At 36.3% G+C, this 17,637-nt stretch overlaps 1 protein-coding gene across 2 annotated transcripts in view; it reads left to right on the top strand.

The window, feature by feature from the left end:
* dsf (nuclear receptor dissatisfaction) overlaps nt 1-17,637 on the top strand; it is a 39,480-nt gene that overhangs the window by 385 nt on the left and 21,458 nt on the right. For both annotated transcript variants that reach the window (XM_089731908.1, XM_089731907.1), the window contains exons 2-3: nt 8,587-8,667; nt 9,371-9,532. In XM_089731908.1, coding sequence (XP_089588034.1) covers nt 8,587-8,667; nt 9,371-9,532 — 243 coding nt within the window. The remainder of the gene's footprint in view (nt 1-8,586; nt 8,668-9,370; nt 9,533-17,637) is intronic.

Raw genomic sequence — 17,637 nt, 5'->3', positions numbered from 1 at the left:
TTTCGTTATATTATTCGTTATATTTTACGAAATAAATATTTTACCCTGTAATTTAGGAATAGTATTTTGGTTTTGAATTAATTAATAAATTTTAACTAGGAACCAGAGTAGTTATCTATTTGTTTTGTATTGCTTTTGAAATAGCAAACTCCGACTGAAATAATTTATTACCATTACTTCCATGTTCATGTCATATTTATTAAAACATTAGCATGTATTATCGTTTTGCGTAACAAGCTATGTACCTATAACTAACTTTATACTACTTTTCAACTTATTGTTAGTCTTAAAATATTTTACATTTCGTTGTATTAAAAGTGGAATCGAAGCTACGCAATGTTTTTAAAGAGGAAAGTGTTGAAGCTTTTCAATATCTGACAGATCACATCACAGCGCTTAAACTGATCGCACAAAGAAAATAAAACAGACCCATGCGTCAGCCCGCTGAGTTTGTCGCCGGATCTTCTCAGCGGATCGCGATTCCAATCCACTAGTAGATTAATTCGTGAAGCAGCTGCACTTGAGTTGTTAGATCTCTTTTGGAGACACTCGAGCAGCTGTTAGCAAATCCCATCCCTCCTGGCTGAAACTTTGCTCGTCTACCTATCCTGGTGAAACTAGAAAGGTTTGCGTAACAACAAGAATCGTTAATTCCTAAAAAAAAAACTCAAGACTTTCTTTTCTCAAGACAAACTTTAAGGGAGAGAACAAAAAATAACAGAGAGAGAGATCATCACAGAAAAAGAGAAAGACAACAGTATAAATCAATGACAGATAATAATATATTATAGCTTATGTATCAAAATGATTCCTTTTGGTTAAAGATACAAATACACACAATAAAGGAATCCCAGCAAATTGGATAGAGAGAGTTGACTTACCTGCAAGATGGTGGTACTAAACACGAAAGCGGAAGTTTGATACGCTGGTTTGATCGGCATCACAAAATGCTTATGACTTCTATCTAATTTTATTAGTTTAAATGGGTATTTATGGGCCTATGTATGTGGCCGAGAGCTCACTATTTAAACCTTATTCGATCACGTTTTTGCGTATGTGGTTTGGACGGCCGCTTAAAACCTGATGACGTTATCTATTTTATACACCAACATAAAAAAAAAACTTCTCGTCACGGACCTAATTTTTATAGGTCCATATTAACCTAAGTCCTTGCTGAGCATACGGTCCATTTGAAGCGAAACGGTTACTATTGTAAGACTTAAGTTTCCATCACATCAGTATACCAGCTGTATTTACATACCCTTCAGACCAAAAAGTATGGTTACTTCACCGCTGAAATAGATCGAATGATATGTATCATAGAAATTAAGGAGCTAGTTGTGGAAAATGTTCAGGAAACTACGTTTATTTCTTTTATTGAATGAGCTATTTTCCACCTGAGGTAAAAGGGTTGCATATCTTATCACAACGTGATTGCTGTCACCCATCTCGAGACGCGAAGTAGATATCTCATTTGTATATTACAACGGCTTTCCATCATTCGAACCGAAACGCATATATTTTTTTCCTACCTATGCTGATAGCCTTGAGAGGCTATTTCAGCTTCGCCCTAACGTGTAGGTGAGCTCACGGGGCTCAAACCGGAGTGTTGCTAACACTGGCCCTAGCAAGAGCAGTGCTTCGCAGAATCTACCACCGGATCGGAAACGCGACCCACTGAGAAGATCCGGCGAGAAACTCAGTGGGCTGTGTCTGTGGGTTAATTCGCTCGTCGAGCTCTTCGTCGAAAGCGACGGGTTCGACGAGATGAAACGCGTAACTTCGCGTTGAAATAGACGGTGTCCTGATACCTACCCATGGGGACTTATAATATATCCTACCGCTATTTAATGTCGGTTCGCAATCACAGTACTCAGATAATGGTGCTTTGGCGTATCTCTTCTCTTCTTATGAGGGGAAAAGATACTACAAACGGATGGTAGTATTGATGTAGTATTAGTTTGAAGAGACCAGAATTGCCCATATTTTCTGCATTTTAATACCAAGGCAGATTACCATCATACATATCTTGAGGGGAAAAGATACTACAAACGGATGGTAGTATTGATGTAGTATTAGTTTGAAGAGACCAGAATTGCCCATATTTTCTGCATTTTAATACCAAGGCAGATTACCATCAACCATATCTTCTGAAGACAATTGCATTGAGATATTTGTGACTAACCAAATTAATATTATATGTTGCTTTTGTAGCTTACAAAACACCACTTCTTTCGTTCTCCCGGTCTTCTATTATTTTGAGCCCATGATTATTAATTCAGGTACCAGGCTATACATCGGGTACAGGTGATAGGGCTAGTCTTAGCAAATTCTCCCAGGTCGAGGCCTTGAGCTTACCTACCAGCGTAGCTGGAATAGCCCCTTAGACTACCGGCGAAATCAGCTGTTAAGTCCTGAAGACGCGTTTCAGATCTACCTCTTCCGACTGATCTCAAATATGTCTAAAATTTCATTGTACATTTTCGATTCATATCTTCAAATTCAACGATAAAATACAATGAATATTTTTCTACGGGACAGCCACAAACACCTCGACAGATGCAGATTAGTAACGAGTATAATAGTAGAACTGCGCTGTGCCTTATTCGTAATGAAGTGAATTGTTTCAAAGGGTCGTTTAATACCGTCATTGTTAACCGTAACCACACAAATGAGATCTTTGCGATCGACGAGAAGAAACTAAAGTCTTGTAACTTTGCAGTGTCCCGAAACTTGGTTAGTTTCGCACCCCGACTACCGCTCCTACAAAGGGTGCTCATGTATAATCTAATTAAGGTCTTTAGAACTTCCTTCGCATTGTATTCGGACAACTTTGTTTTCAAGCCAAGTATATCAATACATCAGTTTAAGCTGAACGTTAGTGAGAAAGGATGATAGATTTTGATTTAATTATTTTTATTGAAAAGGTGACTTTAAAAAATGTTATTCTTTTTTTTCGAAAATGGGTGTCTATATTTTGTTTTTATAACGTTTCATTATTATTATTTTAAGCGCATACCTTTGACTTTTTTTTTTTTTTTTTTATTGCCCTTGTAGGCAGACGAGCATACGGCCCACCTGATGGTGAATGGTTACCGTCGCCCATGGACTTCAGCAATGCCAGGGGCAGAGCCAAGCCGCTGCCTACCGTTTAAAAAAATTTACAAAATGTTTTTGTAAATTGTAGTTTACAACAGTTCACAAGAACATGTTGTAAATTGTAGTTTGTTGTTTATCTAAATTAATATTGTTGTAAAATTAATAATGTCTAGGTATATACCTATATACGTTATATATTTTTAAAATACTAAGCTAATTGCACATGTTGCTAATAATCGCATTGAAATTTTAAATTATTAGGTAATGTAGAAATGTGATCGTGGTGCATAAAATAAAACTGTTCCACTGTTGCACTTTTATTATTCTTTTCCAAAATCTTTTTTATTTTATTAATTACTAATTAAATGACACCTTTTTACGCCTTGCTCATTCAATCGTCTTCGCCATGTTGCTTTTTCTCTGTCATTCCCTTTTCCTTTCTTGCCGTTTTCCCTCATCTTAACGCTCCGTTTCGCATTCTTTTCATACGTTCCGTTCTAACCAATCTTATATTACTTTAATTTTAAACAACATTTCTTGGTGCTACAGCCAATGCGTTATGTTTTATATATTGTAGATGACGGCACACATTGTTACTTAGCGTGTGCAATTATACACGTACTGACAAATAATACAAACTCACAAAACACAACAATTCAAAGATCATTTATCTCATATGATCATATCATCACTTTGTGTCATATGTAAATCAAATATTTTTAAGAAATTTATTTAATATTCATCTACGGTTAAGATTCTACTCGTATAGTAATTTACAAAAATGTACGAATTTCAATCAAATCATAGTGTTGGGATAAGTTTAGGGGCAAGAAATTTGTCAGTAATGTTATTAGTGGAAAACACATAAGGCAACTTATCCGTTCATGGTCGTGAGACAGGGAGCATATTATACCTAATATAAATAAATAAAATGCGAATTATGGACATAAATAGAAAGTAGTAATTTCATCTGTTTTTGAGAGTTATAGACATAATTAAAATTACTTTTACCATCTTTTTCTTTGCATTATACCTGAAACTTAATTGTTATTTTACGGTAAATAGCCCAGTATTGAAATGTCAACGAATAATCCCTTAGTCGTATGTAGCTGTTCATTATAAAAAACTCGAGATTAAATCGAAACATAGTTTTAATTATTTTTAGCTGCTACTAATGTTCGCACTCTTTACCATGGTTTCTTTTTATGGAATCTTTTTTTCTTCTTCTGCTTGCCCTTGTCCCACTACGTGGGATCGGCGCAGCATATTCTTTTGTTCTAATTAGGTCTATCATATGCCATTTTTGACCTTACACCCTTCTCCCGCATATCCTCTTTTACACGGCCCATCCAAGTCTATTTTGGACGCCCCCTCCTCACATTACCATGTCTCTATGGAGTTTATTCTCCCTAATTCTCAGGCACCCCGCCCCGCATAGTTACCTTCTGATTTTTTTGTTGGTTGGTGCAATTTTATTAAAATCCCTTAAAGGATGCCGTCAATGAAGCGTAGAACTGCCGTATCCGAATGCTATTGGTATTTACAGCTTATACCTCAAGGTGGATGACAGTTGTGAGCACGTTTTCGAAGATATAATAATGTATTTAAGAAATAAATGGGTAACACAATAACTGTCTGTTCGCATACGTCTGCATTCAAAATTAGGTTTCCTTGTTGCCTGAAATGTGCGACACAGTCGAATACTTTGCACTGAACGCAATCTGGGAACCGAACGTGGTATTTCCGTCGCCGCGCCGAGCTTAACAAATCTGTGCCGGACTTAAACGCTGAACAAAACAAATCAAACAGCCGATCATTTCATAAAATTAAAATTATATTACTGTATTTTCTTGTTTTTTGAATATTTTTAACAGTGAAAGAAAACAATAAAAAAAATTAAAAAACCAAGAGCATGGTAATCTTGGATGCTTTTTTTTCGGTAAATCTAAAGTATAAGTTAAAAAAAACACGGTTGCAGTAATACCTATTAAGTGACCTAGACTTTTTTCTTGTAAATCAAAAACATATTTTCCACGGCAATATATTCATATATAAGATGAATTTGTTAAGGAGAACTAGCTGTACCTACATCGATTTTAATTTAAGTTGAATTAGCGAGTGTTGCAATTCGCACGACTATTTGTAATTTGTAGGGCATTATTTAGAGTTCAGAGCGCGCCCCCCACCACGCATCAATGCTTCACACCTGACACCCTACATGTATAGAACGCTCATAATAAACAGCTTCAAATAATCTATGGTCACTCAGTAGAGATGTTATTTTAACAATTATTCATAAATATTCTTTTACAAACTGTTCGTTTTTTTTTTAAGCTAGCTGTTTTAGTAATCGATATTATGTTTATTCTCGATATGTTTAACATTGTTTCTAGTTCGCACTGCATTTACGCACTCTAATAGTTTACAGAATGTTTTCCGGAGCAACTGTAAAGGAGATATATTTATTTATAATAACCGTAACCCGCTCAATTGTTTCCTACAGTTTTATTAATTCAAACGATTCAATATTTTTTGCCGTCAGTTTTTTTGTGAAACATATAGATAGATAGATAGATAGATATTCATTCATATTCACGCTATGATGGTGATCAATTATAAAAATGCATATTTATATAATCTATATTAGTGGAATGACGCGTCTGGCTGCCGTAACCCGCACAATAACTTATGAATTTTGTGTTGCACTGTTTAAGTTAATAATGAAGCCAATAACAATATAATATATCAATGTAGTTTTTTTTAGATTTTCATCATATGAATATAGTCTGCTTGAAAGTAATCATAAAATAGCTTAAATAATTAATTCCCAAAAAACGTTCTACGTATGTAGGTAGCGTTTTCTGGGAGAATCCGGAGAGGAAAATTCTTTTGAAACTTAGTAAAGAAAAGGGATAATTACGACACTTCGCGGCTTTTCTTAGAGGCCTCAAAGACGAACGGTAAAGTCGTCTAAGTCCGTTTCAACGAAAAAATAAAAGATCTTTTCTTCAAAAGGATTTACAGCATTAAAGATGGCCCCGCATAACACCGTTTTACTTCGACAACTAAAAGATATAATTCGAAACCATCTTATTTTACTATATACAGAGCAATAGGTTATTTAATCTAAACCATCTTAAACATTTTACATTTAGTTTGTTTCATCATGTGTTTTAATATTTTGGAAATTGTGGTTGCAATATTTTCAAAACTTCTCAGTCGTACACTTCTGGCGGAATGGTCGTGGTTATGTGTCTTATTGGTTGGTTGCGGCTTTTGAGAGACTTTTCCATTTCTCTCTTTTTGGTGGCGGTACGTGTACAAGCTACTTGCTACTAAGCTAATTGTGAAATAGATTGTATCGATTTTTCATGTGGTATGGCGCGATGTTATTTATCATTTTAAAGTTATTAACAGATATTGACTACAAACTTATTTCCATTGAAACGAATTTGTTATTTAAAAAAAACCTTATAGATTAATTTTGTTATAAGACTGTTTGACACTTCGACATATCCATTTTCTCAAAAACGGGCAAAGGTATACAGTTGAAATAAGCACCAAATATCAAAGTTTACTGGCGGACACGCACAATACATGCACAAAACAAACAATTGAGTTAAATATCGTTCGAAATCTATTTCTAATCAGCTATTTACGTAATGGGCATGAGCTATTAACAGCCTGCAGACTATGACGCGGCAATAATATTTCCTGAGATCTAATTTTAAATGTAAGGATAGTGTATACACAAGACGTTCATACCTTGAGATAACAGTATTAAAGTAACCACGAGAGCCTGTTCCAGCTTTACTTTGAGCGGTGAGCGAACTCACGGGGCTCAATCTGAGAGAATTTCCTAACATCTGCCCTAGCAAGAGCAGTACTCTGGGCTTTGGAGCGTTGCGTAGCCTTGTACCTTAACTTGCAGCGGAACTAATCACGTTAATATATACATAGTTATCGTGGATGGGTTCTTAACTTAATTTTTTAAAGTGATAGAATAAAAAAATTAGTCAATAATAATTTGTATGTATTGTGTATTTCTTATCACGGTATACGGTGTGAGAGAAGGCTTCTTGTAAGCGCTACAGAAAGGGGGCGAAGGGGAAGCCTTCAGTAAACGGAACAAAAACACAACGTTATTAGCGAGATTGGTGTAATCTGACTAATCTATTTAGGGAAAGGGTCGTTCTACGGTGCTTAAAAGTGTCAATTATTACAAAAATAGAGAAAAATATCTTTGGAATAAGCATATTTTCAATTAACGTCAAATACAAACAAGTGTAAATAATAAATCAAATAAAGTACGAACAATTGAGTTTACGGGTATTATATATTATTTATACAGACGATATTTTTTATATGAAAGTACAAAAAAGTTTGGATCAATTTCATTGTACGAGTATATATCTTTGTGTAAGTTTATTAATCAAAGAATCGTATCTATGTGCTGTATGCATATCTGTCAGCTTGATAAAAAAATATCAAGAAAAGGCTTACATAAATCTGTAATTCAGATATAGTTTAATGTTTAATTTTCCCTGGTTAAAGTTGCTTGTGTCATTCTCTGGATCATAAAATAACAATCGGTTTATAGGTAAATCTTCTAGTCCAAGTGGACTTACTATTTATTACAACAGACGTTGCCTAAATTATGTCGTTTCTTCTTAGTCGTTTGCCCTTTTGGCAGTGTTTGTGGTCATCATTCCGGGTGGTGGTGCGCTTTACAAGACATCACCATTCCTCGCGTACCGCGACCTTTCTTGTGCACTCGTTGACGAGACCGTTTAGAGGTGCCTTTATTTGGTCGGTCCATCGTAACGGTGATCCCACGATCCATTAACGGTGCTTTTAGGCACCACAAGGACCGGTCACATCTGTCGAACCCGTCGCTTGCGACGAAGGGCTCGACGAGCGAATTAACCCATAGACACAGCCCACTGAGTTTCTCGCCGGATCTTCTCAGTGGGTCGCGTTTCCGTTCCGGTGGTAGATTCTGCGTAGCACTGCTCTTGCTAGGGTCAGTGTTAACAACACTCGTTAGGGTGAAGCTGAAATAGCTTCTCAAGGCTATCAGCATAGGTAAGAAGGAAAAAAAACGGTGATCTGCCCCGCGGTCTTATAATCAATAATCATGCGTTTAGCATGATAAAAGTACCCTATCGCTCGTGAGAAATTTCTCTCGAAAACCTCTCACATTTGTAATAATACTATGATAATTTTAAATTAATATTCTTCGGTGAAGCAATAATGGTGCGCTGACTTCATAGATTTTATCAATTAGATTTAATATTATTGTCACATAATAAAAATCTCTGATAACCAATTCTAGCAATTTTATGAGACAGTTCATTACAGGGCATGCTGGCGTCGATGCGTACTGATGGGTAGGCATAATTAATTTAGTAATTAAAAATACATGTACTTTACTTACGTTATTGATGTACATAAATAATTACTGACCAAAACGTTTTAATTTAACAGGAGACAGACTTCTAGATATACCGTGCAACGTGTGTGGAGACAGAAGTTCAGGGAAACATTATGGAATATACAGTTGTGACGGTAAGTGAGACAACGCTTGCATCCACAGGCGGTGAAAAATTCCATAAATTACATAGATTTTAGGGATTAGGGATAATCAATTGCCCTACACTTCGTTCTCTTGAATGTAAAGGGTCAAAAGATTATAAATATAAAATCTTAGCAACTAACGCCATCCATTATTAATAGATTAAAATATAATTTGTGGTCGTACTATCGAACTGGAAACCAAGTTGTGCTATCGTTTTTGCATTTTTGAATTCATGTTGTATGTATTCTGAATTTTGTGATATTGGCTATTATTATTTATAGCATTTTTTATGCTTAGATTAGTAGACCCACCTGGTTTTAAATGGTTACTGGAGCTCATAGAAATCAACAACGTCAATGCCGCCATCTTCTTTGTGACACGAGTTTTAAGTCTCAGTTTTATAGTACAACGGCTACCCCATCTTTCAAGCCAAATCGTATTACTACTTCGCGGTAGAAATAGGCAGGATGGTGGTACATACCCGTGCTGGATCACAAGACTAGCCCTCTGACCAGTAAAAATTTTAAAATTTCTTATCTTCTTTCCTAGGCAGTTTGGTAAAAACATAACAAGATTTATGAGGATTTTTGTGTAGTGCGTGAATCCAAAAAATCATTAAAGCCATCTAGTTAATTTTTAAATGGACATGTCTTCGATTTATAAGGTTTATAAAATTAAAATAAACATTTTTAGGTTGCTCCGGTTTCTTCAAGCGGTCTATCCACAGAAATCGTGTGTACACGTGTAAAGCGGGAGGCGAGATGAAGGGAAGATGTCCAGTGGATAAAACACACAGGAATCAGTGCCGAGCGTGCCGTCTCGCGAAATGCTTCCAAGCTAACATGAATAAAGATGGTAATTAAAATACGAAATTTATTTTTATAAATGAATTTAACCTAGATTTTGTTTAATGATATGATTATGATACAGCGTTCGTGACAGATACACCGAATTTATTCGAATTGAGCGATGTGACTTTCCCGGGGTTCGGATCCTAGAGCTATCTGGTCTATTTTTATTAGTACATAAATCTCGTGCTCTTGGAATGAAGTCGCTATGGTCAAAAAGATTAAACGCACAGCTTATTAGTATCAAACGATGCATCCCGGGTGCTCCAAAAATAATAAAATAGTCGAAATGCGCAACTAATATACATGATCACAACGGATTTGTACGATTAAGGAATAATATTTAAAAAAATCGCTATTTTTTTTTTATGGAGTATCTAATGATAGGGCGTGAGCCCGTACCAGTAACTAACATTCTGCCTGTTTCTACTCCCAAGCAGTTATGTGTAGAGGTTTGAAGGGCGAGATAACCTTTATACACTTTTTTAGCTGTTTTACGTATGTCACCTATTATTTTTATCAGTTAATATAAACGTTAATCTTGTAGTAAATTTGAATTACTCGCAAGGATTAATACAATTAGAATTCTTATTAATAAACCTCTTAGAAGTTATATTAGAATGTTTCATATGCCTAATAAATATTGACTGACTCGGTGGTGCAGTAGTTAGCGGCCCTGATTCTTGCGCTGAGGGTCGTGGGTTCGATTCCCACACCGGGCAAACATCATGTGATGAACAAGTTTGTTTGCTCTTTGTCTGAGTGCTTATTATCTATACTGGTATATGTATATATTTAAACATTAATCCGTCTGGTGTAGTGGTAAGTGACATGGTCACTACACAGGGGGCTCGCGGGTTCGAATCCCGCCAAGGGAAGATATTTGTATGATAAATATAAATGTCTTTTCCAGGGTTATGGATGTCTATTACCAGGACCAGTAAAGGTGGCGTGATTGATTTAAAAAAAAAAAAAAGTAAAAAAAAAAAAAAAAACATATATAAATATGTTTATCAGTCTCTGGTACCCATAGCACAGGCAATCCTAAGTTAGGGCCGGTTGAGCGTGCATGATTTATTCTCAGTGCTTATTATTATTTTGTGTATCACACTCTGCCTCGCCTGGGAAGACGGTAGGACACACTCCGGCGAAGTGGGCAACAATCGGCCGGAGCGTTAGGGACTATTGGGAGAGAAACCGGCGAACTATACGGGCATTGTCCAGCAAGACTGCTTTTTGCATCTGGGCCGCCATAGACTTTTTGTTGACACCAAGCCTCTCGAAATGTTTTGAGAGGCTTTTAGGGACCAAACCATTCACCGATACAACTACCGGAATTATTTCTGTAGATACCACCCTCTAGATGTTGGTCACCTCGTTCGCCAGGTCCAGATATTTGGTCTTTGGTAATGATGAGCCGGTCGCAGTAGAGTTTGGCGCGGTCGTTTTCGAGTACGGCGTCCGTCTGGTACTTATAATACGGTAGCCTCTGTTCGATTAGGCCATACTAAAAAGCAAGCTCTTGGTGGAGGATTCTGGCTGTTTGGTTATGTCTGTGCAAGTACTCAGTATTAGCAAGCATAGAACAACCAGAGGTGACATGTCTGAGGGATTCACCCGGTCGGCGGCATAATCGACAGATGTCCGTCGTCCCAGCCTTCAGAATGTGCTTCCTAAGTTGTTCGTCCTGATTATTATTATTATACATATCTCAGATCTGCCGTTTATAGAGTATTGGATACCAATACCTTTGAAAAGTGCATACTGCATTTGTTCGATGCATTAAATGTCGAACCTACTCGTTGTCTGTTCATAGAATTCTGTGATATTTAAGTTATTCGACATTGCCATCGTGAAATAATATTGAATTAATTTCAACTATATAAATCTATACACATTGAAAGCTCATTTCTTTTGAATAGTTAAACGTATAGGTTTGTACTTTTAGCTCTAGTGCTCTAAATATTTTTTGTCTAGTCCCGTGCATCTGAGGACTACTTCTGTTCATTCAAATGTGTCTTATTTTCCTCTGAATCTTCAGATATTAAAATGTTATCTTTCAAAAGCGTTTCAATGTATCAAATCTCCGTCAATATCAACAGTACCTTTTCTAAATTTCAAAACATGAAAAGAACAGTAGCTCGATATACCGAATGTATTAAAATCGTCTTATTCAATTGAATGCCTTCACAATGGCCATGTCACGACAATGGCTGAAACTTGTCGCCCATAAGGTAAGATAGTGTTTGCTTTGATCGTATATCGTTCGTCGTCGATCGAGCTCACAGCAGGTTGTTTTGTCCACTGATATTCCCTCAAACATTGAGTGAAATATAGCTTCCCTACTGCCCATTTCAATTTGCAACGCAGTTTCCGATTCTATCTGTTATTATCTCATTTTATTTGACCAAAATTGTGTTACCGAAATCGGTTTTCATGTTTTTTTAGCCACAGATACAACTATATTTATTGAAAAAACTAAAAAAAATATATGGTTATACAAAATATTAAAAATACTTAATTTTACCGGGTTTTTTCTTTCCTATTGGCTGCTAGCTTAAGAGACTATCCAGCTTCACGCGAACGGGTAGATGAGCTCACTGGCTCAACCTGAGAAAATTTGCTAATACTAGCCCTAGCAAGAGCAGTGCTTCGCAGAATCCACCACAATAAAATAGCTTACACTTTGTAGAACGCACACGCGTTTCGAAGAATTGTCTGAAGCCTCGATCCGGTTGTTGGATCAATTGGACTCGGCATTTTTGTTAAATGTTTTATTTCGTTAACGTTTTATTCTCACCTTTTTTTGTTGAATATAATTTTTCATGTTTAATAAAAGTTGTTTTAATTATGTCTACGACTCGCAAAATCGTAGCAAATCCTAAACATATTTGGTATTTAGAATCTCGGTATCATGTTCTTATTTTGTACGCATGTTTGCGTTACCTGAAACACAAGTAGCAAGGCTCCTACGTAACTAAGTCTTAATCTCCTAAATCCTATCTCACTGGACCTAGTAAGGTAAGGACCTACCAGTAGATAAAATTTCATGCAAATGCTAGTAGGCACTACTTTCTGCGACGGAGTAATCCCATATTCCAATTTTGGCAACCAACAATTGAGCCTTGTATCTAATTTTCGATGGCAGCCATTCCGGGCAAATGCTTTGCACCAGATGCGCCGACTACTTAGTTAGCTTATAAAATAATGTTAAGCACAAGGTCATGATTTGATATAAAAAAATTCGAATTGCAATTTGTTGTTTCTTGGCTATCCATTTCTTTGATCTTTCGAATGATCAGGCTCAAATCTAATTCTGTGAAACTAAAACCCCGTGAATATTCATGCGAGGCCCGTGTCGGCCGCAAGTCGGCCTCTCTCACCATGTGACGAAGCCTTTAAGTATCTCCCTATAATATTATCTATATTGCTAGCTTGATGTGCTTTAATCTAGTCTAGGGCTGCAACTGAAACTAGTTTTGTAAATAAACATTTGAAACCGAATAGTATAGTTACCGTATAAAATCATTGAATTACATAATTGTTGGGTTTTTTTAAGTGCCGAAAGATATGTCACTCCGGATAATGTAAGGTTTCTAATGATACTCTATATATCCAAATCCATTCAGATGTTAAAAGTTATGAATAACAAAGAAGCTCATACACACACGCACATGAAAATTTACATCCATATTTTGATAGTTGTGTAGAATTAAAAGGCATAATAAATAAGGCTTATAGGCAACACATGTTTGACGTTTATGGTAATCTATATACCTAGGCTTGCCATAAATACTGAGACATAACATTTATTACGTTGTGTTACAGTGTGTTAGTTTAATACATAAATATAAAAACAATTTAAAGTATAAAAAGCTTATTCGAAGTGGTCTCTATTGGCTGCAATACAGTCCTTTAAACGTTGAGGCCAGTTATCAATAGAAGCACGCACTCTTTCCATGGGAAAATTTTTCACTGCCAATCGTACGGATTATTTTAGGGACTCCAAATTATCATGGGGTGTAGAGCAAACCGTACTCTCTAAAACTGACCATAAATCATAATCCAGCGGATTAAGATCGGGACTAGACGACGGCCAGTCTTCAGCTCTGATGAAGTCCGAAACGTTCGTTTCCAACCAAGAGTGTGTAGACCGAGCTTTATGACCTGCCGCAGATTCTTGCTGGAAGGACCATTCTTGATCATTGAACATGGTGGTGTTAAGGGGCTTTACTACTTTCTCAAGAATGGTATCTTGATACACTTGTGCCGATGTTTTCATACCTTTTTCACAAAAGTATGGCTCAGTCACTCCTTCATAGCTAATACCCCACCAAACCATCACTGAAGTCGGATAGTGCCCACGTTGCACTCTGACGACTAATTGGGAAGCTTCCTTATAGCTTTGAGCATAAATACGGTCATTTTGTTTGTTAAAATGTTGCTCAATTGTAAAAAAATTCTCATCCGTAAACAAAAATTTTCTATGACCTCCCTTTGCGTACCGCTTCAGTAGTTGTTTCGATTTACCAGCCTATTCTCTTTTAAATTATCAGTTAAGAAATGACCAGTACGTCGCTTATTGGCTGCAAGTCCTAAGTCATCTTTCAAAATACGCGACATGGTTCTAGGTGCTATCTTCATCTCCCGAGATAGAATATTTTGCTTTCGGACAGGATTTCTTCGAATTGTTTCCCTTACTGCTTTGACCACCTTTTTCGTACGAACACTACGTGGACGGCCAGATCTTTTTCTGTCACAAGCAGAGGAGGTCTCATTGCACCTATTAATAGCCCGGTACACAAATATTTTACTAATACCAAGCGTATGGAGAGTTTTAAAAATTGCATTTGGCTCCATACCTACTTTGTGTAATGCAATCACAGCGATTCGGTTCTCTTTATCAACCCACTCCATTTTAATATCGCAAAATATTGTACAATGTATTGGCGCCAAAATGAGAAAACTCAATGAGCAATCATATAAAAATGACAGATTCCAAATTCAAATGTAATATTTTGTTTATTTTTAATTGTAACAGTATTTATGGTCAGACTAAGTATCTAAAAATGAATTGCTGTTCGTTAGTCTCGCTAAACATCGAGAACGGCTGGACCGATTTGGCTAATTTTGGTCTTGAATTATTTGTGGAAGTCCAGGGAAGGTTTAAAATGTAGATAAATATGAAAATGCTCGGAATTAAATAAAATAACAGTTTTGTTTCCTTTTGATGTGTCCCCCCGGATTCCTTTTGTTTGTTTTAAGTTTATTTTATACTAGCGACCCGCTCTCGCTTCGCTTCGGAAACATTAAAACACACATGAAACAAAAAAAAAAAAATTAAAAAAAAATTAAAAAAAGTAGCCTATGTTCATCAGGGACAATGTCGGCTTCTAATGGAAAAATAATTTTTCAAATCGGTCCAGTAGTTTCGGAGCCTATTCGAAACAAACAAACAAACAAATCTTTCCTCTTTATAATATTAGTATAGACAAAAGCTTAGGACTTTTATTTATCGATTGAGGCAATACGAAGTCTGCCGGGTCAGCTAGTTGGTAATAAAAGTAATGAGAAGGATACAACATACAAATAAAACGTAAAGTTAATTAAATTACCTAATAATTTTAACGTAATGCTTGAGAAAAAAATGAGAACGATTCCCTCGCTTATGAGAAACCTTGAAACTACTATTCCCCTGGTCTGAATAAGTAACTTCTTAAGTATTTCAGAAATAAATAATAAAGTACTTCATAAATTTTCAACTCAATCTCAGCAACGATGGGTGACCCCGAAATGCGAAAAATAAAACAAAAATGTGTATGCGTTAAGTCCACCATTGTATCTTTGTGCATAAAGTTGAATAAATAAATACATAAATAATATAATATTATATATTATTTTGGTTGTGTTAGGACAGCCCTGTGCTGTGCGACAGGCGGGTGACGCGCGAGCTGCGGTCTCGCCGCAGGTGCTCCGTCGCTAATTTATTCACGAGCATCACTTTGTGCCGCCGCGGCCGGGATTACCTTTATATGTTTACTCGCTCGCGTAATTATACGCCCTCACGAAACTTATCCACCGATGTGACGTTACGTACCGACAGACGCGCTTCCATTTTCGATATCAAACCGCTATTGAGGTTAAATATTAAATGTAAATAATGTTTTTGGGTTAATTTACGCTGAGGAAAAAGGTTTTTTTTTATCGCCCTTGTAGGCAGACGAGCATACGGCCCATCTGATGGTGAGTGGTTACCGTCGCCCATGGACTTCAGCAATGCCAGGGGCAGAGCCAAGCCGCTGCCTACCAGCATTAATACAAGCGTCATATTTGCCGTTTCTTCACATCTTAAATAGTTAGGTACTTGCATGAGCTGTTTCCTGTGTGACACAGTTTAACATTTAAGTGCCTTTATCTAACTGGAGTTTTGTTCCCAAACAATTTGGCGGTCGAAAATTGTTAAACAATTTCAAGTTTCGGGCAGGCACTCTCGAATGAAGCATTAAGAATTTATCTATCCGGAATACGACTGTCTCGCTTACCGGCCGCAACCATGCCAGGCGGAATTAACGCCATGATTCAGTGATGTGGGAAACCGACGGAGGTATTACTTCTCTATCTATAAAATACCTGCTGAAATCACTTGCCCGCCCGTCAGTATAAATATGTATTTAAAAAATCTTTAAATAAGTATCTAAAGCAGTGTGATAAATAAATAATAGCCTCTCATATAAGTAACATGCATTTAATTGGTATCTAATCGTAGGTAGGTACATTTCATTCTTGCCGCATTGTGGGCCAACCCTCAAGGTTAAATACATCAGCCTAATTAATAACCCTCGAAAATTAAACCTTAGTCAATAAACCGCCGACCGAATACTATACAATTATAACAATACTAACTAACAATTTTAAAATTTAATTCATAGTCAAGCTATCCAGAGTCGAAATTTCGGGAGATTGCAATTTGAATCATGCAATAATAGTATACCGCTCAGGCAATTGAACAGAAGGTAGCTGCGGCTGCTGATAGCCATTAAGACATTTTGTATCCTATACTGCACTGCGGGAATGAGGTATCAATCAAATAGGACACATGAATTAGTAAATTACAAGCATTTCATGTTAAACATCCGACGTTATATGAAACCAAGCAAGGAATTTCTCTTCTGCTATGAATGCTCTAAGCACTTACGAGATAAGAACAAGAAACTGAAAGTAAACTAAAAGCTTAGAACATAATTTAAATTTCCTGATTGTCTTTCAACCAGAATCAATAAAATCGTTCCAAGGGACGTTCCGAAACTCATACATTATAAAGTCTAACGGGCACGGAGCCAATCAGCCAAGTCCAATATCGATGAACAAACATGCCGGATCGATGTTGGCCAGAGAGTAAACACTGTACTCTGAACATCTACATACTTCAAAACAGAGTCTAATATTATATCTAGCAAAAGGATCTAGTTGGAAGGCCCAGTATTGAGCGGACAGTGTGAATTAAAATTTTTAATAAAACTCCGAAAAGGGCATAAGTTCATTTTACTGATTGACTTGTTTAACAATAGTTTTTACCGCTAATCCAATATTTATGAATCTGAATCTATTGTAAAGACTAATCAAAAATTCAGCGGCAGTCGGAAAGCGTTTGCCCTTTTTGTGTGCTCAAATATACCAACATAATCCCCAATTTAACTTCATAAAATTAATTTAGAATCGATCAGTTTGCGAGCAAGCCAGTCTGCCTCAATAAATTCACCATACATTTTTTTTTGTTAAAGGCTTTTAAAATTTATTTAAATACTTAATAGTTTTTTGAGAACATTTATGTTACTTACCTGCTGTCTACCTGAAATATATTCCTGGTCGTGAAAAGCGAATGATAAGGTATGATAGAAAACTAATATCCTAATCCTAATATCATTGGCAGAGATTGAAGAAGTTTTGTAACCATAAATGATTTCGGTATTTTTGCGTAAGACATTAACAAAATTATTCATTTAGTTTAATCACTAATTCAAAATACTTTTTTCGTCATTTCGTAGTTGAATGGAATAATTACTCATGGCATTTCTAATCAAGAATAATGAGATAAAAATTAATATAGCATAA

Source organism: Bombyx mandarina, chromosome 12, assembly GCF_030267445.1.
Source record: "Bombyx mandarina strain Sakado chromosome 12, ASM3026744v2".
Lineage (NCBI taxonomy): Eukaryota > Metazoa > Arthropoda > Insecta > Lepidoptera > Bombycidae > Bombyx > Bombyx mandarina.
The sequence above is the reverse complement of the archived record's forward strand: the minus strand, read 5'-3'. Positions and strand labels throughout refer to the sequence as shown.